This window comes from Carassius auratus, unplaced genomic scaffold (assembly GCF_003368295.1).
Source record: "Carassius auratus strain Wakin unplaced genomic scaffold, ASM336829v1 scaf_tig00009845, whole genome shotgun sequence".
In the NCBI taxonomy this organism is placed as follows: domain Eukaryota; kingdom Metazoa; phylum Chordata; class Actinopteri; order Cypriniformes; family Cyprinidae; genus Carassius; species Carassius auratus.
In genome coordinates, this window is record NW_020524080.1 from 53,180 (window position 1) to 74,328 (window position 21,149).

At 35.7% G+C, this 21,149-nt stretch overlaps 2 protein-coding genes across 3 annotated transcripts; both read right to left on the reverse strand.

Annotated features, from left to right (window-relative positions):
• Positions 1–9,002: 9,002 nt before the first annotated feature.
• LOC113072673 (CMRF35-like molecule 3) lies at positions 9,003–14,694 on the reverse strand. Its single transcript, XM_026245648.1, has 8 exons — positions 14,588–14,694; positions 14,108–14,425; positions 13,745–13,888; positions 12,460–12,564; positions 12,345–12,379; positions 9,603–10,416; positions 9,239–9,316; positions 9,003–9,161 (listed from the first exon to the last, which is right to left on the reverse strand). Exons 1-6 carry the CDS (start codon positions 14,634–14,636, stop codon positions 10,078–10,080), a joined length of 990 nt encoding a protein of 329 aa, XP_026101433.1. The 5' UTR covers positions 14,637–14,694; the 3' UTR covers positions 9,003–9,161; positions 9,239–9,316; positions 9,603–10,077.
• A 768-nt stretch (positions 14,695–15,462) lies between these two features.
• On the reverse strand, positions 15,463–19,202 carry LOC113072674 (CMRF35-like molecule 1). 2 transcript variants are annotated; one of them, XM_026245649.1, is made up of 7 exons: positions 18,830–19,195; positions 18,366–18,686; positions 18,180–18,248; positions 17,547–17,627; positions 16,589–16,693; positions 16,474–16,508; positions 15,463–16,358 (listed from the first exon to the last, which is right to left on the reverse strand). In XM_026245649.1, the coding sequence occupies exons 1-7, from the start codon at positions 18,867–18,869 to the stop codon at positions 16,032–16,034; spliced, it is 978 nt and encodes a 325-aa protein (XP_026101434.1). In that variant the 5' UTR covers positions 18,870–19,195; the 3' UTR covers positions 15,463–16,031. The 2 variants fall into 2 exon arrangements, with proteins under 2 accessions (XP_026101434.1, XP_026101435.1); XM_026245650.1 differs by having other exon boundaries at positions 16,167–16,358; positions 17,534–17,627; positions 18,830–19,202.
• Positions 19,203–21,149: the final 1,947 nt, after the last annotated feature.

The following is a 21,149-nucleotide window of genomic DNA, read 5'->3' on the forward strand; positions in this document are numbered from 1 at the left end:
CTCTCTCTCCTCTCCACCTGTAGCTGGTGTGTGGTGAGCGCACTGGTGCTGTCGTCCAGGTGGGTGCCCTTCACTGGCAGTGGGTGAGAAGAGACCCCCCACCCCACAAGATTGAAAAGTGCTTTGGGTTTACAACAATGCACAAAAATAAAAATAAAAAGTACCATACAAAATGCATAATTTGTCATTAATTTCTCAAAAACTTGTTATAAATTCTTATATGAACAACAAATGGCAAATAGAGATCTATGCTCTACGCACAAACTCAATGAAAGCAGTTAAATGTTTGTGTTGTCTATGCTATGAGCCGGCCCTCACCTCAGACGTGCCTTTAGAGATAAGTCCATCTTTAAAGATTATGATTAAAATGAATGAGTTTAGAATTTTTTTTTTTTTTTTTTTTCATTAAGTTGTAATTTAAACCAGACGGGCACAACTCCAAAATATAAACGCAATTAACAATCACCAACTAGCTCACATTTATACCAACTTTTGTTACAATCTACTGATGATGAATAATTAACATTTTGTTTAATTTAGATGTATGATTTAAAAACCATAAACTCTCATTTCATACTAGAACGTTCTGATGACATCTTCTTTTTGTGTAGTTCATTTTATGTCAAAGCTATAATTCTGCTCTTCCACAATCGCCATGCCCCTTCTGACAAAGAGAGAATGTGCATAATAACTTATATTAACATTTTATGCAGAAAAGTGTTTAAAATGTAAACTTGCATATAAATAAGAAAAATATATAATTGCCATGAAAAAAAAAATAATAATGTTGGCAACTGTAATGCTGTAGCACGGGGTTACACTGGATATCTTATTCTTCAGGTGCCTCTGCTTACCTGTGCTCTTCCTCCCTCGTGAGATTTACTGGACTGTGGACTGGAACATTGCACTGCAGATAAGAGTTATCTTACATTCTCTGCATTACCCTTTTCAGTTGCATTTTCTGAGATACCTCCATGGTTATGAGTTTGTGTTAACATTATTAAAGATAATTTATGTTATCTGCATCTTCCTTGTCCACGTCCTTGATATACTGTGACACACATATTGAACTGAAATGAATTGAATTGAACTAAATTGAATTGAACTGAGAGGGAGAGAGAGAGAGAGAGAGAGAGAGAGAGACTTGACTTTATAATCTCTTTATTTATCAACAGTATTAGACAAAACATCAAATCCTAATCAGAAACCAGCAGTTAAAAAAGGAGGGTAAGATTAGAAAAAAAAAAGGAAACAAAAAAGTAAAACAAAAACAAAAAGGTTTTTAAAAATATGCACACCTCTTAAGAAAAGGTTTAAAAAAATAAAACACCCATCACTTTAAACATTAGTTTGTAAACAGCCATCAGGGTCAATTTCACAGACACACTGATTTATGCACCATTTGAGACTGAAAGTTTCCAAGTCATCAACAAGCTTGTAAAAGGCATACTCGATATTGATAGGAGAGAGAGAGAGAGAGAGAGAGAGAGAGAGAGAGAGAGAGAGAGAGAGAGAGAGAGTCCAGCGGCTCCCTCTAGTGTTCAGATAACGTTCAGCACCAAGGACAGCGACTCAGATTGATCTCAGACACATCCACAGTCAGTCCAGAGTTCTCATTAACATGAATTAGACTTCACAAACATCTTTATGATGCTGAAAGACTGAGCTTCAAGAGCTGTGTATCTGAAACATAAATCAACAAGCTTTAAAAGCTTTTGAAATCCAGTAAAGTTTTCTTATTGTAAATGTTAACATTTTGCTCATTAATTTTAATTCGAATATACATGAGTTATTTTCAAATACAGAGATTCATATGAAAATAAAAAGGCAAACATCCTGCCTCTAGTTATGATCATACTACACACATAACCATAAATATCATACAGTACAACCTGGGATCATATCAACATTTGCATATGTCTCTAGCACAGCACATATACGACTGTTAAAAGTGTCAGATGCAAACACATTTATTCATCTTCTTAAAACATGCTTTCGCTCCTTGTTGTAATCTTTAGGCAAACATTTAGACATGCATGTGTGCTAAATATATTCATACCAAACAGATTAGTTATCAATTTCAGCAGCTGAATAACATTTGAGCTCTTATTGTAAATTTCCGGTTGACTAATCAACATCTTTGTCATATATTCCCTGCTCTATCAGTTCTTAAGGACTTTTGTGTTCTAGTTGTTGTTTCTTATTTTTCTATGTCATGTCTTAATCTTGTAGTCTGGTTGAAGTTTCTGTGTTTAGTTTATTGACTGTTTTCAGGCATGTCTTGTTTTCTTATTATCCATTTTATAGTCCTTGTGTTTCTTTGTGGTTTGTTAAGTCTTGGTTGTCTGCTCTAATGATCCGTTTGTGTTTTTCATTCTGAAACACATTTGTTGTAATTCAACAGCCCAGAAGAAATGCCATGAGGTGTTAACCTGTACCTAGGTGTAGGTTGTTATACTTTATATTAATGATGATAATTATTCATTATTATTCACAATTATTAATCCGTACGAAAACTATTCTCTGGTGAAATAGATGTTACGTAATTAGTAGAAGTGGACCTAGTAAAAATGACACTAAGAGCCAGTGGTTCTGTGATAATCAGTTAATATAAAAATGACTTTTATGACATTTTGTACACATACATTTTTCTTCTATGCCAGCAGTTGGTCAAACACAGACATTAATAATCAGAATATGAACCTCTACAATGGTGATGAAAAAATATGCTGCAATGCATGCTGGGTACTATTGTAGTAGAAATGTTATCCATGGCTCCCAGCATGCTCTGCAGCATTTTTTTTTTTTAATGGGCACCATTGTTGAGGTTCATATTCTGATTATTGATGTCTTATCACTTGTACACTTTTCACTGTTTTAGATTTTGAGAGATTTCATGTATTTTATTTCAGTTGATTTCATTTAAGGCTGTGTCTGAAGTAGGGCTGCACGATTAATCGCATGCGATTGTTATGCGTGTCTTTGTCAGTAAAGCCGGTTCTGTGATTAGCAGTAAATGTCCACCACCTGGTTTCAAATGGAGCGGCACTTCCCAGCTAGAATTTTCTTTGTTCTAAAATGTTCTAAGAACATTCCCATGGATTGTTCTAACAATGTTTTTAGCGGGTAGTTTTATTTTTGTTCCCAGAACGTTCTCTAAAAACATTCTACAAATGTTTATCAATAACATTATTAGAACATTATTCCATAACATTCTAATTAAGATTGAAGTGGATGTTTAGATGTGGATGTTTATGTCTATTTAAAAGTAATAGCTTGGTTTGATGTCACCATAATGCTGGTAAGTGATGGCTTTAGTTGTGCAATTTGACACTTGACTTGTCGGTGTTGTTTTTTAGCTGCTGTCATCTTTATTGTGGCTAAAACAGCAAACAAATATGTGATTCAATGGTGCTGTTTACTTGCTGATGATTGATATGTCTGATTACTTGTTTTCACCCAAGCTACTGTGTGGTGTTAGTTAAGTATTATCTGTTAAAGTGACTCAAGGGTCAACAACCTGACACCCAATTGAATTTAAAGCAGATAATTTCAAAAATTTAAATAAAAATTTGTCACACAAACATCAGGATTCAGCGTATGAATCTCAGCAATGGTGACATGCTTTATGCTGCAATGTATTCTGGGTACATCATGCAAAACTCATCCGTAGCACCCAGAATGCATTGCGGCATGAAGCATGTCACCATTGTTGAGATTCTTACACTAATTCTTAAGGTCTCTGTATGTCTAAGCATCCTATGGTTTGAAGTGATTCTAAAACAATGTAGTTTAAAAAGATCAGATAAAAATAAAATGACATAAATTGTCAGGACCCTGTGTATTGCAACACATCTGCTATAGTCACTAATATTAAATTAATAGTGTAGAACAGACTCCTGGTAAAATCAGTTGATCAGATTGTTACATTAAGACATTTTTAATATCAGCCAGTAACCAACATTATCTAATGACATATTTTTCTCAATGTTTTGCTGTAACAGGTATAATTACAGCAGCTAAATGAACGCTAACACTGAAAAGACTCATACTTCCTAAGTACTGATCAGCAAAATGGTGACATCAAACTAAACTATAATTTTCAATAAACCATCAACATCTCTGTTAATCTCAATAAGAACTTTTAAATCTTGTTTATAATAAGTGAAGATTGTCATGTTTTTGGAGTATTTACGCTAGAGTTTGACACCAAACAGAGGTTGGGTTTTCACTTTCAACCAACATCCGACTTCTGAGCAATGTCAGTCCACATCTAGTGTGATGGGAAGCCGTAATTCACTGACAAGCTGTGCAATATCACGTTCATAATCGCAGATTAATCGCATGCGGTTATGAACGCGATATTGCGTAGCTTGTCAACGATCTGCGGCTCTGTATATTAGGTGCGGCTCCATTTGAAAGCAGCTGATGGACATTTACCGCTAATCACAGAACCATCTTTACTGATGAGACACGCATGACAATCGCATGCGATTAATCGTGCAGCCCTAGTCTGAAGTTAGTTGTAGTAGTTCTTGTGTTTCTCTTTTCTTCAGTGATTCTGTTTGTTAGCAGCAGCTGTTCATCACTAATGCTCAATCAGCACTTAGTTAATCACTTAATTGCTTGAATGCAAAGTTTAAAAACTTACATGGTTTAAATCAAGGCAATCTATTTACTCAAACGGTTTGAGTTAAGTTAACTTGTCGGGTTTTATATATTAATATATTAAATAATATTTGTATAAAATTATTTAATATAAAATCAGTTTATTAGAGATGCTTTTTGATTGTTTATATTATTCATATTTAATGAAAACATTCAACAGTAAATAGGAGAGAGAGAGAGAAAAAAAAAAAAAAACATTTTTCATAGGGTCTTAACAATTGTTTTTTTGTTAAAGCTTTAATAGATTGCTGTTGAATATTGTATGTTTCATGATTTCAATTAATTAGTCATGCTTTTTGATTCAGTTAAATGTAACCATTAAAATGGTATCTTGGTATTTTTTTTAATGAGAAAAAAAAAAATTGAATCCAGAAAAATTCAACCTGGGAAAAACAAATGATTTCATTGGGTCATTTAAATCCTTATTTATGCAAAATGTCTTATTAAAATCATTTTTTTTTTTTTTTTTTTCGGTAGATCCATCTCTGATGCATTGCAGGATGAGCTTCCAGTCCATGAAGCTGCTGTGAGACACAGTCAGTAAAAATGTCAGGTTGAATCATCTGGACATTCAGCTGTTGAGTAGATCACTGCATCGTCTGGTTTATCTGCTGTTGAGTAGATCATTGGATCGTCTGGTTTATCTGCTGTTGAGTAGATCATTGAATCGTCTGGTTTATCTGCTGTTGAGTAGATCATTGAATCTTCTGGTTTATCTGCTGTTGAGTAGATCATTGAATCTTCTGGTTTATCTGCTGTTGAGTAGATCATTGAATCTTCTGGTTTATCAGCTGTTGAGTATATCATTGAATCTTCTGGTTTATATGCTGTTGAGTAGATCACTGCATCGTCTGGTTTATCTGCAGTTGAGTAGATCATTGAATCTTCTGGTTTATCTGCTGTTGAGTAGATCACTGAATCGTCTGGTTTATCTGCTGTTGAGTAGATCATTGAATCTTCTGGTTTATCTGCTGTTGAGTAGATCATTGAATCTTCTGGTTTATCAGCTGTTGAGTATATCATTGAATCTTCTGGTTTATATGCTGTTGAGTAGATCACTGCATCGTCTGGTTTATCTGCAGTTGAGTAGATCATTGAATCTTCTGGTTTATCTGCTGTTGAGAAGATCACTGAATCGTCTGGTTTATCTGCTGTTGAGTAGATCATTGAATCTTCTGGTTTATCTGCTGTTGAGTAGATCATTGAATCTTCTGGTTTATCTGCTGTTGAGTAGATCATTGAATCTTCTGGTTTATCTGCTGTTGAGTAGATCATTGAATCTTCTGGTTTATCAGCTGTTGAGTAGATCATTGAATCTTCTGGTTTATCTGCTGTTGAGTAGATCATTGAATCTTCTGGTTTATCTGCTGTTGAGTAGATCATTGAATCTTCTGGTTTATCAGCTGTTGAGTAGATCACTGAATCTTCTGGTTTATCTGCTGTTGAGTAGATCATTGAATCTTCTGGTTTATCTGCTGTTGAGTAGATCATTGAATCATCTGGACATTCTGCTGTTGAGTAGATCATTGAATCGTCTGGTTTATCTGCTGTTGAGTAGATCACTGAATCTTCTGGTTTATCTGCTGTTGAGTAGATCACTGAATCGTCTGCTTTATCTGCTGTTGAGTAGATCATTGAATCGTCTGGTTTATCTGCTGTTGAGTAGATCACTGAATCGTCTGGTTTATCTGCTGTTGAGTAGATCATTGAATCTTCTGGTTTATCTGCTGTTGAGTAGATCATTGAATCTTCTGGTTTATCTGCAGTTGAGTAGATCATTGAATCTTCTGGTTAATCTGCTGTTGAGTAGATCATTGAATCTTCTGGTTTATCTGCTGTTGAGTAGATCATTGAATCTTCTGGTTTATCTGCAGTTGAGTAGATCATTGAATCGTCTGGTTTATCTGCTGTTGAGTAGATCATTGAATCTTCTGGTTTATCTGCTGTTGAGTAGATCATTGGATCTTCTGGTTTATCTGCTGTTGAGTAGATCATTGAATCTTCTGGTTTATCTGCTGTTGAGTAGATCATTGAATTGTCTGGTTTATCTGCTGTTGAGTAGATCATTGAATCTTCTGGTTAATCTGCTGTTGAGTAGATCACTGAATCGTCTGGTTTATCTGCTGTTGAGTAGATCATTGAATTGTCTGGTTTATCTGCTGTTGAGTAGATCATTGAATCGTCTGGTTTATCTGCTGTTGAGTATATCATTGAATCGTCTGGTTTATCTGCTGTTGAGTAGATCACTGAATCGTCTGGTTTATCTGCTGTTGAGTAGATCACTGAATCGTCTGGTTAATCTGCTGTTGAGTAGATCATTGAATCTTCTGGTTTATCTGCTGTTGAGTAGATCATTGAATCTTCTGGTTTATCTGCTGTTGAGAAGATCGTTGGATCGTCTGGTTTATCTGCTGTTGAGTATATCATTGAATCGTCTGGTTTATCTGCTGTTGAGTATATCACTGAATCTTCTGGTTTATCTGCTGTTGAGTAGATATATATATATATATATAAAGTATAAAATAAATTATTTATATTATATAGTTTATTATATTATAAGTATAAAATAAATTAAATAAAACAGGTTTTTAAACTATAAAAATGCAGAATGTTTTTACATGTTATGTTACAGCTAAATATTAAAAGCAATAGAAACCTATGGAAAATCACAATTTAGAGAGCTTATGCATGTGAATGTGTCTCTCTTTCTCTGTATGTGTTATGTGTACCTACTTAAACATATTTTGGGGACAAATTTGTAACCAAAAACAGTTTTTCTCGATTGCTAACAAACACTTCATGAAATAAGTCATCATATTCTCACAACTATAAACACAATCTCAAAACTATACAACAAACTTGAAATCTTCAGGTCCAAATCAAATACACTGAACAAAATTATAAACACAACAAGCTGAACTCAAAGATCTAAGACTTTTTCTATGTAAATATTGTTCACAGATCTGTCTAAATCTGTGTTCGTGTGCAATTGTCCTTTGCTGAGATAATCCATCCACCTCACATGTGTGGCATATCAAGATGCTGATTAGACAGTATGATTATTGCACAGGTGTGATCCAGAGCATCCCAAACATGCTCAATGGGTGTCATGGTGGCCATGCAAGAACTGGGATGCTTTCAGCTTCCAGGAATTGTGTACAGATCCTTGCAACATGGGGCTGTGCATTGTCATGCTGCAACATGAGGTGATGGTCGTGGATGAATGGCATAACACTGGGCCTCAGGATCTCGTCATGGTAATGTATCTCTGTGCATTCAAAATGCCATCAATAAAACACACATGTGTTCGTTGTCTCTAACATACAGTATGCCTGCTCACACCATAAGCCCACAGACACACACAGAGAGACATGTTCAGGTGCAGTAGCTCTAAATTATGATTTTCCATAGGATATATTTTCCATATGGATCGATTGCTTATAAAAAAATAAAGGCAAAAACAAAAGTGTTGAGTTTATAATTGTGTTCTGTATACTGTAGTTTAGTCAAAAACATGATCTCTTTTGTCAGACTCAAACTTTGACTTCAGATGATACACAAAACTGTCAAATACACAGACTATTTCTGCCTAGAGAGCACTAGTGAGATCAAGAGCACATGCAAGGACTACTAAACTACAAATCAGCTCAACAGTAGTGAGTTTGTGGGTGTACAGCATGTGCTACAGTATTAGAGAATAATGAACATTCTGTCATCTGAAGTACTGCTGCTGTGTATTATAATTATACTGTATGTGTAAGAAGTATTGAAACACTGTAGATGATCCTGTAGGCCAACTTTCTTCATGGTCAGTCCATGCAGAAAAACATGGTCACCTACAGTGCTTTGTATTTCATCAGGAACAAATTAAATGTAATTGTTATTTTCACCTCCAATTCCTGTTTGCCTCCCACTACCAGGATTCATTTTCCAAATCACATAATCACTTCTGCTCTTGTTCAAATCAACCTGAGATTCTGACATGTGTGTCATTAGTTTCGCTACTGAATGTTCACACATGGATAAATGTGTGCTATTTGAGTTCATTTTTTGATGCTTGAGTTAATTATATTGTGTGTTTGTGTTTCCTGAATGTTTTGAGAACTGTATGAATGGTTTGGAAAATTGGGCCAAATGAATCAGTTATAGTCTGTTAGAAATCGAGAAAAATTTATAAAAATGCAGAAAGATTCCTGTAAGGGGTAGGGTTGGGTGTAGGATTTGTGTAGTTTGATAGATTTTACATTCTGTATAAAAACGATTACATCTTTGGAAAGTCCCCATTTAGTAAACCTGTGTGTGTGCGTGCACGCGTGCGTGTGTGTGAGTGTGTCTAGGTTCTTGACCTTGTGGTGAAAGCCCAGATTGTGTAACTCTTGGTGATTTCTTCCTTCTCTTCCTACACAACACCGTCAGCGCAGCGAGGAAGATGATCATCACGAGGACTAACCCCACAGAGACGTAGATGACAGACTCTGTGCTCCAGACATCACCTGTCACACACATTTAACATACTTTAAACTTACTTCTAGATCATCACATTGATGAACTGATGAACTGATAAACTGACCCGTTGAGGAGCTGTCCTGATCTGTGATAGTGGGTTTTCTTTCTGTGGTTTTGATGCTGGTGGTTTGTTGAATCTGATCTGTTGTATTGAAATATTTCAGTGTGTTTGTAACATGTTGCTTATGGTTGAAACCTCAGTGGTCATATTATCGTATCATATTGTTATCCATTTAATCTGTTTTTAGTACTGTGGGTTAACTGTGGTAAAATCACTATAATGCACACTAGTGGCTTACTGCTGTATTTTCTAATCAACACATTTAAATCGAAGCAGGCAGTTTACAAGACAAAGACTAAATGATTGCTCTCGTCTTATTTCCATGCAGTTAATTTGAACAAGAGCTAATAAAAAAATAAACACTTACCCTCTTTAACCAGCAACATAATCTCTGAATAGACATCAGCTATAGTCCTCTCCACTCCACACCAGTATCGTCCCTCATACTTTGTTTCAGCAGGGCTGTTAGTTTGGAGCTGATTTCAGACCCTGTTCACACTCGCTGTTAAGAAGTTTTCATTGATCCAAGCACAAGTGAACAGTGCTTAATACAGACCTGAACAATACACCTGAGAACAGTGTCTAAAATGTTTTAAGTTTATCCACATTTGCATTTTATTTAACTGCAAATGAGATTTACTTAGAATAATTTACAAAGAATACTTAAGTTCACTTTTCTTGTTAGTAAAACTACACCATTTTTAAAATACTAATAAAACTAAAAAAAAGTCTGTCAACTTATTGATTTATTAAAAATATGTAGCATGCACCATTTTTTTTTTTCTTTTCACTTTGAGCATCAGTGCAGATGTTGATGAAGAAGCTTTGGAACTCTTTTTTTATTATTTATGTTTGATCAGTGAGTATATCGGGCCGTCGTTGGTCTTGATGTTTTGTGGACGTGTCACTGTTGAGTAGATCAGATCTGTTCTGTTGTCTGTTGTTGGATCAGGCGGCTTCATATTAGCATAATAATCACAGTCTGTATCCGTCACCTGATTGGTCGAGTGGATGTGACTGGGGTTTGAATCAGGCTGCTGATTGGTTACTGTGGCATAAACAGCAGAGTCTTGTGGGCAGGTGTTGAGGTGTGATGCAGGCATCTGATTGGATGAAGACATTGCAGTGATGACATCAGATGGTCCGGGTTCACTGTTTACAATCTCATACATGTGGACACTCTGAAAAACAACATATACAGCATTAATTTACTGGGTAACACTTTAGAATAAGGTTCCATTAGTTAATGTTAGTTAACATATTAATTAACATGAACAAACAATTAATAATACATTTATTACTGTATTTATTCATCTTCGTTAATGTTAGTTAATTAAAATACAGTTATTCATTGTTAGTTCATGGTAATTCACAGTGCATTAACTAATGTTAACAAGCACAACTTTTGATTTAAATAATGCATTAGTAAATGTTGAAATTAACATGAACTAAGACTTATAAATGCTGTAGAAGGATTGTTCTTGCTTAGTTCATGTTAACGAAAGTAGTTAACTAACATTAACTAATGGAACCTTATTCTAAAGTGTTACCATTTAATGGTTTATATTGTAAGGATCCACCCAGCATCCCAAAAAGCGTAATCCAGCGGCCTGGTCGAAGCTCTAATGCTCAGTCTTTTACTTGTGCTTCTTAATTTATCAGGATTTTGTGTAAATTTAAGCCTAGCTCTGTGTTCAATCTGACTCCAGTTTTAAGTGATCACTGAATTTGATCACTGAATTTAGACAATGTTTTTTTATTTATTTAAAAACTGATCACAGATGTTGATTATGTATACATTTAGATATTTGATTATCTTGGACTCATTATACTTTCAATTATCCGTTCACTGGGGAACTAATGTCTCTATTAAGTCTCACGCTAGCTTCAAGTGGATCTTACGATCACAAACTCGCTAGTCTGACGTTAGTCAGAGGATGTAGGTAGACTTATACATGTTTTGCTTGCTGCCTACTGCTTGCTGATGACAAAAGTGTAGTTTATTTAGTCTTTACCCATACAACTTGTTAACAGCAGTGATCAGAAATCAGATCAGCGACAGAAATCAGAAGGTCTCCGAAGACGTGTCTACTGCTCCTATTATTCTCCAGCCTTCAGTTTGACCTATCCTAGCCATAAATCTGTGGTAACAAAAGCCCCCTCACAGTCTAATAGTCATAATGATTTCAGAAGAGTTTAGGATAATTCAAATATATCAATTTATTATTAGTCAGGTAAAATTGTATCATATCAATTACACAATGAAACAATAAGAAGCCAATTTAGAAAAGTGCAATTGTGAATCACATTGTAGTCGCGTGGCAACCTTGTTCCTCATAAGGGGGACCGACCACCTGATCCACGCAGGAGACAAACAATTTTAACATAGTCACACATGTAACATAATAAACTTATATAAAATAAAACTTAACATGAGAGTAAACTTAACTAGCCAATGTGTGCAGGTAGTAGCACAAACAACTAGAAAGTGTGCTCACAATGACATTTTTGAGTAAATAATAATATACCTGACTTCAGAAAGATACATAGTATGGAGCATATGAGATGTACTCCACACTATGGGCTGATCTGACTACAGATTCGCTCCCATCCCGGTCAAACCTGGCTGGAGTTAAATATTCTCAAAGACCCCTAAAGGATCACACACACCCTTCTCAACAAAACACAATTCTACAAAAGTTCTTTAACTTTCTTATAACACAAGTGACTACTGTGAAATTAAGACCAATTTACCAATCACACAGAGACCTTTAAATGATACTAAACTTGAAGTGGAAAAAACAACATATTCACAAGATATAACATGGCATGTGGATATTCCTGCTTTTGGAGGAGAAGAGTGAGAGTCAGAGGCAAGGAGGGGAGAGGAGAGGGAGGAAGGAGGTCGTAAATAGGTGCTGTTTACGCTCCTTGAAGATCTCTTTTCCAGATCAGTTTTATTGCATGGCAGAATGGTATCTGTTTTCCTTGAGTTCCCGACTTTTGGCTTGAGGAGTAAATTTCATAAGGAAATAATTTCCCTCCTTTCAATATAGATAATATTAATAATCATTTCTGATCTTCTACAGGTAAAGATTTGATCACCCACCTCTGTATTGTGCTGCACATTTTGCTGAAATAAACCTGAATAGAGCACGAAAAGAGAGAAAAGAATGAGTCAAACATACTCAAAAATGAGTTTATAATCACAAATAAACTGTTACCTGTCCCAGATTTCCTCTTCCTCTTTTTGAGGATGAGGAACGTTCCAGAACACAGAACCAGAACGAGCAGAACCGAACCCAGACCGCCAGCAACAGAAGACAGACCTGAACACAACAATAAAAAAACAACTGTCAAATGAACAATGAAAAATATCTTGCAAGCACCACTAGCAAAGAATCCGCAGGATTAATAAACTCTGCGGTCTGCCGCTTCTCCCCGGTTGAAAATGAACTGAACTAGCGGTTCCCGCTTGTCGGTGCAGTACAGAAGGGATGAAAGGGGTGTTTCAGCGCCGCTCACACTTTCAAACAAATATTAAAGCATAATCAAATTTTTTACCCATAAACAAAAATACGAAAAATCCAGCTAAATTTAAACAAAACGGAAAAACTAAAATCAAATTGTTTCTCACTTCTCTTTATTTCTTTTTAAGTAGAAAATCAAATAACCAAAAGATACACGGACCATTATAACACTGCTGGTTTGTAATATGAATGTATCATTGAAAAAAAAAAAAAAAAAAAAACATCAATGAACCAGTGTACTTCATGCTGATTATAAAACCATCAACAGATAACAGCTGTCACTTGATATAATATCACTCTTACTTTCTTTGAAGCGGACAAAAAAAAAAGGAAAAATATACAATAAGAGTTAAGAGCCCAACTAATGGAAACACTAATCACTGTTATGGTGAAACACATTAGAACTAAACCTCTGTTAATTCTCAGTAAAAACTTTTGTAGATGTCTAACAGAAATAAAGTCAGTCTAGTTAGTACTAAGTGAAGCTGGTAAAGCTGTTTGTGGAGTTGTTTAATCCTTCTCTGCTGAGATCTTGAGAGATTTAATGTCTTCTTTTATCTTCAATTGATTTCATCTAAGGTTGTGGCTGAAGTCAGTTGTAGTTCTTGTGTTTCTGCTCTTCTCTTTTTCTGTCCTCTTCTTTCCTTCAGTGATTCTGCTTGTTAACAGGTTTATTAAGGCTGAAATGACTTCATATTTAATATTCACAGATTTTGTTGCTCAGATAAGGTCCAGTTCTGGTTAATTTCTTTACTGTTGGCTGACATGTGGCATTGCTATGGCCTGCTTGTGGCTCAAATCTGGCAAACAGGAGCGGTCCGCCCAAGGGCCATCATTTTATGCTGCATGTGGGCCAGATCATCTTTCCACGGGTGCCAGATGTGGGCCAGATCATCTTTCCACGGGTGCCAGATGTGGGCCGGATCTGGGCCGACACAATGTTGCTATGTGGGATGCAGTGACAGACAGATGAACTGACCTGCTGATGTGTGCTGATCTGTGATTGTTTCTTTTCTTTCTGTGATTGTGATGCTGCTGGATCGTGGATATATCTCTGTTGTGCTGAAATATGACGCTGTGTTTGAAAAAGAGCTGATAGTTGAAACCTCTGCAGTCTCCTTATCTGAAGAGGAAAGATCATTATTGATACTGATTCAGATGAATTCACACTGATTTTGATATCAAATACACATAATCTTTCATGTAATCTCTGGATAGATGTATCTTATACTGAACAAACTCAAGTCTAGCAGACTCAACAGTATATGAGTCACTTACAAGATTTACTGACTTGATCACTCACTCACACTCTCTACACCATCAAATAATATTAATAACTTACCCTCTTTAACCAGCAACATAATCTCTGTATAGACATCAGCTAAAGTCCTCTCCACACCACACCAGTATCGTCCTGTATCCTCTGTTCTCAGGTCAGTGATGCTGACGGTGAAAACTCTGGTCCTCTTGTCATCAGTCAGAGAGAATCTCTTGTCTTTAGCTGGAGATCCTGATTTAACCACAATGTTTTTAAATCCAAAGACACACTCTCCTTTACATAAATACTTTGAATTCGATTTATATCCAGATTCATATCTGCATCTGATATCTATTCTCTCTCCTCTGTGTCCTGTGACTGTTTCTGGAGCACCAACAACAGCTGAAAACAGAAATATTATTATATACAGCTGTTATGTGTGAGCAAGAGATATCAGAACTGAATAATAATGTACAAATATAACCATCAAATCATCATGCAGTGGTAAAAAGATGAACATTTCAATCAAATTCTGTACAAAAAACCTCAGAGTCTTGAACTCACCTGTAGAGATGTTGGAAAAGACGAGCAGAACGACACACATGCTGAACATTTTACTGAAATATGAGACTAAATTCTGTGACTAATGTTAGTCTTTCTCTTCCGTACTGTGTGAGGAAATGCAGAATTGTACTTCCTTCCTCTTTCTGTCTCTCTAACCTCATCCAGGTTTACATCTTCACAATGACACTGACCTTCTGTCCATTAATTATACAGACCTAACAGCACAGAACCTGCATTCATGAGTGTATATTTGGTCAAATTCAAGATTTGAGCTTCTCTAACTGCTCTCAGTTTCATTAAATTAACCTGTTATATTCTGTAACTGAAGTGAACCTCAATAGTTCAGAGGAAAACACTTCTGTCTACAGCTGACGTGAATCCAAATTAACCACATGATGTCTGATGTGTGCATTACAAGAGTTAAAATGTATCATTCAGGAGTCAGGACACTGTTGCATCATGGGTAGTGTAGTTTGTGTGCTCACTAGTGTTTCACTGATTGAGATGAACAGCAGTACTTCCTGTTCTGGTAGTTTCTCTCTCTCTCTCTTTGATGAGTCAACAATGACGGAGAGAAAACTATTAACTCTGAATGTGCTGCTCAGTAAGAGCATTGTGACCACATAGACACCATGAATACAAAAACTACTCATCTTATCTCGTGAATATGAACAGAAGTTGTATTTTCTATTGAAGACACTTTCTTACCCAAAGCAGTGTAAAAGTAGATTATAAATAATTAAATAACAGAATATGAAATGTCTCTGTTGTGCTGAAATATGACGTTGTGTTTATAAAAGAGTTAATTGTTGGTTCTTTAGAGGTCTTCTTCACTGATCAGTGTCAGGAAAGATCAACGTTAAATACACAAAATCTTTCATGTAATCTCTGGTTTAATGATGTATTTTATACTGAACACACTCAAGTCTAGCAGACAATCAGCTCAACAGTATATGAGTCGACTAACAAGATTTACCGACTTGATCACTCACACACACTTTCAGATACAATTAATCACTAACTGTGTAACAGCAACAATATTTCTGAATAGACATCTATAAACGGTGAAGTCCTCTCCACTCCACACCAGTATCGTCCTGTATCCTCTGTTCTCAGGTCAGTGATGCTGACGGAGAAAACATCAGTCAGAGAGAATCTCTCGTCTTCATCTGGAGATACTGATATAACCACAATGTTTTTATTTCCATTGTCTTCACACAAATACTTTGGTTTTGATTAATTTCCAGATGAATAGCTGCATCTGATGTCATGCCGCTCTCCTCTGTGTCCTGTGACTACTTTTGAAGAAACTACAACAGCTGAAATCAGAAACATCATCATACAGAGATATATCTGACAATGACACATTATAAGACCAGAATAATATTTTTTTTTTTTTCACATCAGTGCAGATGTGTGCTGAACAAGTCTTGTCAGTCTTTTATTATTTATGTTTGATCAGTGAATATATCGGGCCGTCGTTGGTCTTGATGTTTTGTGGACGTGTCACTGTTGAGTAGATCAGATCTGTTCTGTTGTCTGTTGTTGGATCAGGCGGCTTCATATTAGCATAATAATGACAGTCTGTATCCGTCACCTGATTGGTCGAGTGGATGTGACTGGGGTTTGAATCAGGCTGCTGATTGGTTACTGTGGCATAAACAGCAGAGTCTTGTGGGCGGGTGTTGAGGTGTGATGCAGGCGTCTGATTGGATGAAGAGGTTGCAGTGATGACATCACTGTTTGGAATCTCCTCATACATAAGCTCAGCCTGAAAAACAACATAAATGATTTACCAGTTCATAAAGATAGCATTCAATGATCATCAATAAACAATACGTTACATGTATTTCTGATCTCCTACAGGTAAAGAGCTGATCACCCACCTCTGTATTGTGCTGCACATTTTGCTGAAATAAAGCTGAAATATCGATGAAAAGAGAGAAACGAATGAGTCAAACATACTCAAAAATGAGTTTATAATCATAAATAAACTGTTACCTGTCCCAGATTTCCTCTTCCTCTTTTTCAGAACGAGGAACGTTCCAGAACACAGAACCAGAACGAGCAGAACCGAACCCAGAGCGCCAGCAACAGAAGACAGACCTGAACACAACAATAAACACAAAACAACACAGAACTGATTCTGATTATACTGCTGAATAAATAATAATGATCTTATCATTTACATAAATTACTTTAATTATTGAAATATTCAGCATTTTTAAATATTGTAAATCTGTTGCTGTTATATTGTGTGACCGAAGTGAAACCGCGATGCTGAACCACAGTCCTCTGAGGAAAACTCTTGGCTGATGTGAAACCAGACTAACCACATGACGTCTGATGTGTGCTTCACTTTGATCAGGATCAGCATGGGCTAAAATTTATTTGACAAATTAAATTGCTTTTCTCCAAAATATACCACATAATCAAACAGGGGACTGTTGCATCATGGGTAGTGTAGTTTGTGCACTCACTAAGAGAAAAACAACAACAACAACAACCAGTGCCTCTGCTAGCCCTAATCATAATTCCTTTATGATGCCCCCCCACCCCGAACCCGAGAAAAAAAAAAAAAAAAACGTTCGCCCACACGAACAACCGGAACGGACCATCCAGCACGGGGGGGACTAGACTACAATTGTTAAATATCTTTCTTGTTCCCCCTTCTTTGTTACATATACATGGCTAAAATGTGGCTAATATTTCTATAGGCTAATGAAATAATACCGGCATTTAAAAAAAAAATCATTAGGCTATTTTTGGTGCCCCCTCAGCACTTGGTGCCCTATGCACGGTGCGTGATGCGCGTGGTGGGAGCGGCGGCGCTGACAACAACACAGTAACAAACTAAGTGATGTGACATGTTGCAAAGTATGATCACCATACTCAGAATTAATGCTCTGCATTTATCCCATCCAAAGTGCACACACACACACACACCATGAACACACACCCGGAGCAATTTTGACTTCGAGTTGAACTGCAGTACTTCCTGTCATTGTTCTTGTTGTTTCACTTCCTGTTTGAGGTGTCACTGACAAGAGAGAAAGTGAAATATGAACATGCTGCTCACAATTAATAATCATATTTTGTATAAATGTGTCTGTCAAATGCATGAATACAGATGTTAAGACGTCATGGAAAACCCATCTAATGTACAGATATGCTCATGTCTAAAATATTTAATTATTAAATGATTTTGTCTCATAAACTGTAGAACCACTGGCTGTAATAAAATGACATTTAAATCCTTCAGTTATTTGACATCTGACTCAATATGGCAGGTGTAGAGGGAACATGTCATATTGGTTTATATTTTACAGAAGTTGAGATGTAAATGAAATTCAGAGTTTGAGCAAGTTTGAGACATGAACTTTCTGCTCAGAACTTGTTGAAAACATATCAATTACGGTAATTTCATGACTATCATGAATGCAGTATTAAAATGTGTTCAGAATAAGATTAATTATTAATGATTTTATTGAAATTATGACTTTCATTATTTATATAAACAGAGTGACTACACATTAGCAATAGATTTTTACAAGAATGTGTGTGTGTGTGTGTGTGTGATGTGTGTCTGTACCTGTGCTGGTGTGTGTGTACGAGTGAAGGGTGCTGGTTGAGATCTGGTCAGGTCTTGTTTTCTGTGGAGCTGAGAAACAAGATCACATCATTCAGATGAAAAATACATTACAAATCCATAACTACAGAACAGAGCAGAAACACAGAGGATGAAACAGACTGCTGCTGTGTGATGAACGTTATTCACCTCTGATCACGTTCAGATGGATTAGTTTATATTCTCCGTTCCATCCAGTTGCACAGGTGTACAGTCCAGCATCTGACAGACTCAGGTTTCTGATGGTCAGTGTCAATGATCTCTTCTGATGATCGTCCAGCAGAGAGAATCTGCCTTCAGACACTGATAACTGTCCTCCAGCTGATTTTAGGAGAAGCTTCCTCTCTCTGTAAGGTCCTTTATAGAAGTATTTGCCTGAGTTTTCATATCTTTCAGCATAAGGACAATTCAGAAACACTTGTTCTCCCTCTGTTCCTCTCACTGTAATATCCACAGGCACTGAACTGCTCACTGCACACACACACACACACACACAGCAAAATAAACTGTTAGACAATAAACACTTTTAATGTAACAGTAAAATATATATAATATATAGTATATATAATAAAAAGAAAAAAAGAAAAAAGAATGAAATATTTTTGAGCACTTACCCGTCAGTAGAAACGCAGAAATCATGAATGTGAGCTTCATTTCTTCTTCGGTTGAGTTCAGAAAAGTTCCTCAAATGTCTTGTTGAAGTCAGATCTCAGTAATACTGTGAATCCTGCTCTCTTCTCTCAGTGGAGAGTACAGTTATATGTCTCTGGTGATGAGAATCAAACACTAGCGCTGACGGACAGTGTGTTACTCTCTTCATGTGATGTTGAGGGTGTTGTGTGTGAAAAATGACCAGGAAACTATCTGTGAACTCACAAACCACAGCCTGTTTCCTCTGTTTCTGTTCTGCCTCCCCCTTCAAGTGCTTTCTGTTACAGCTCCGATCTTTTACTGGCTACAAACACATACAGTGAACCTACACACAGGAGACTGATAAAAATAGTCATTTTAGAAGAAAAACAGCACTAACAGGCTTTTGCATGTAAACTCTTTATTTATACATTTAAAATATATTACAAAATATAAAAAAGTCCAAAATTATATTTGCTAAAATATCTTTAAAAATATATATTCTTAAAAATATTTGTAATATAATTTTATAAAATATATTTTATTAAATATATTTTCATTACACGCATGCAAATGTATATATATATATATATATATATATATATATATATATATATATATATATATATATATATATATATATATATATATATATACTCTCCTAATAATAACCGATTCTTCATTATTATTGGTCAAATCACCTGTCAATCAAGCTCTCTGTGAAGGGTCAGATGGCATCATTGCAGAAATGCTGTTGTTAACAGAAACTGTAAATAATCCAGAATATGTCTTGTATATTAAAGTCACACTTCATCCATCATGTCAGTCCTGGGAGAAGAGCTGCATGGTGGGAAGTGTAGTCTGTGTGTTTATCTGAAGCCTCACAGCTCTTCCTGTGGCTCTGGTTGAACATCCTGTTTAGTAACTAACTGCTGCACACATCTCATGTTTAACCGAAGCAAAAGACTTACTATTTATATTTTAATAAAGCTAATTGTTAGTACTAGCATCTCAGTGGCAGCCGCAGCCAGTGTACAATGAACTCAATTTGAGTCAAATTTAACACCCCTGAAATATGACTCTCTCACTTTCAAAAGTGTGACATATGTACATTACTCACAGAGCACATTTTAACACTGAAAGAGTGTTAAAACAGTGTATTTGTCAATCCAGCAGATGTGTCACACACTTTTTTGGACTACATATAAACTCTTACGGTGCTAAAATATGCTCTGTGAGTAATGTCATACATGTCGTACATGATGTCTATGGAACGTCATGAGTATAAGTACAAAACAATTAAGGTGAACATTTTTCTTTTGTTTTTAATGTTACATGTGCTTTTTCATACAATGGCAGTATGGTGATTAACAGTAAGCTTTAAAAAAAAGACACAAAAGTAGTGGTCCCATGTGACAAATATGAAAGAGCAGAGTCTGATCTGAGCTGGTGAGGAGATGTGATCGCTTAGCAAAAAGTAGTATACTTCAAGTTTATTTTATTAAGTTTACTTAAGTAAAGTTCAAGTATACTTTTAAGTATACTTTATGTAGCAAGTATACAAAGTGTTCTAGTGTTCTAGTAGTATACTTGTAAGTGTACTGTTTCAATACTCCTTGGGACTAAATCGGCCCACTTTCTAGTATATAAAATATACTTTTAAATATACTTTAAGTACAACAGTAGCAAACTTTGAGTACACAACTAGTTTACCTCTATGTTTGTAGTTTGTACTGCAATTATAATAAAAGTGAACTTGATTTACTGATAGTTTACTAATTCAATACTTAGTACACTTATACTGCAAGTATACTCATAAGTTTTCTTTAAGTGAAATTTATATCATACTTTAAGACTACTATGTCCCTTTTTAGGTTTGAATTTGTATAAATTTTGTTACATGAATATCTGAGCATGCAAAACATACAAAGAAAGAACAGTCTATCTGCTTGTAAACAAAAACATTTCATTGTAGCTTCATGCATTCTTTTTTTAAACACTTTAATGTGGGTAAGTTTAAAAAAAAAAAGCTGACAGATGCAGTGCATGCACACTTTAACTACACAGAAATCCTTGCAAAATTACAATCAGACAACGGATGAGGAGATTTCGCTCAAGAGCAATTGATGACATGGCTCAGAAGAAAATATTTAAGTGTAGGTATTATTATGTTTTTTTATGACCTAGATGTACATTTTACCAGTTGTTACCTACAGTTTATACAAACATTATGGTCATCGACCAGTGATTGATATCTCGAACATAATAATAGTGGTTAGAGGTTGGATTTTGGTTGAAAATGAA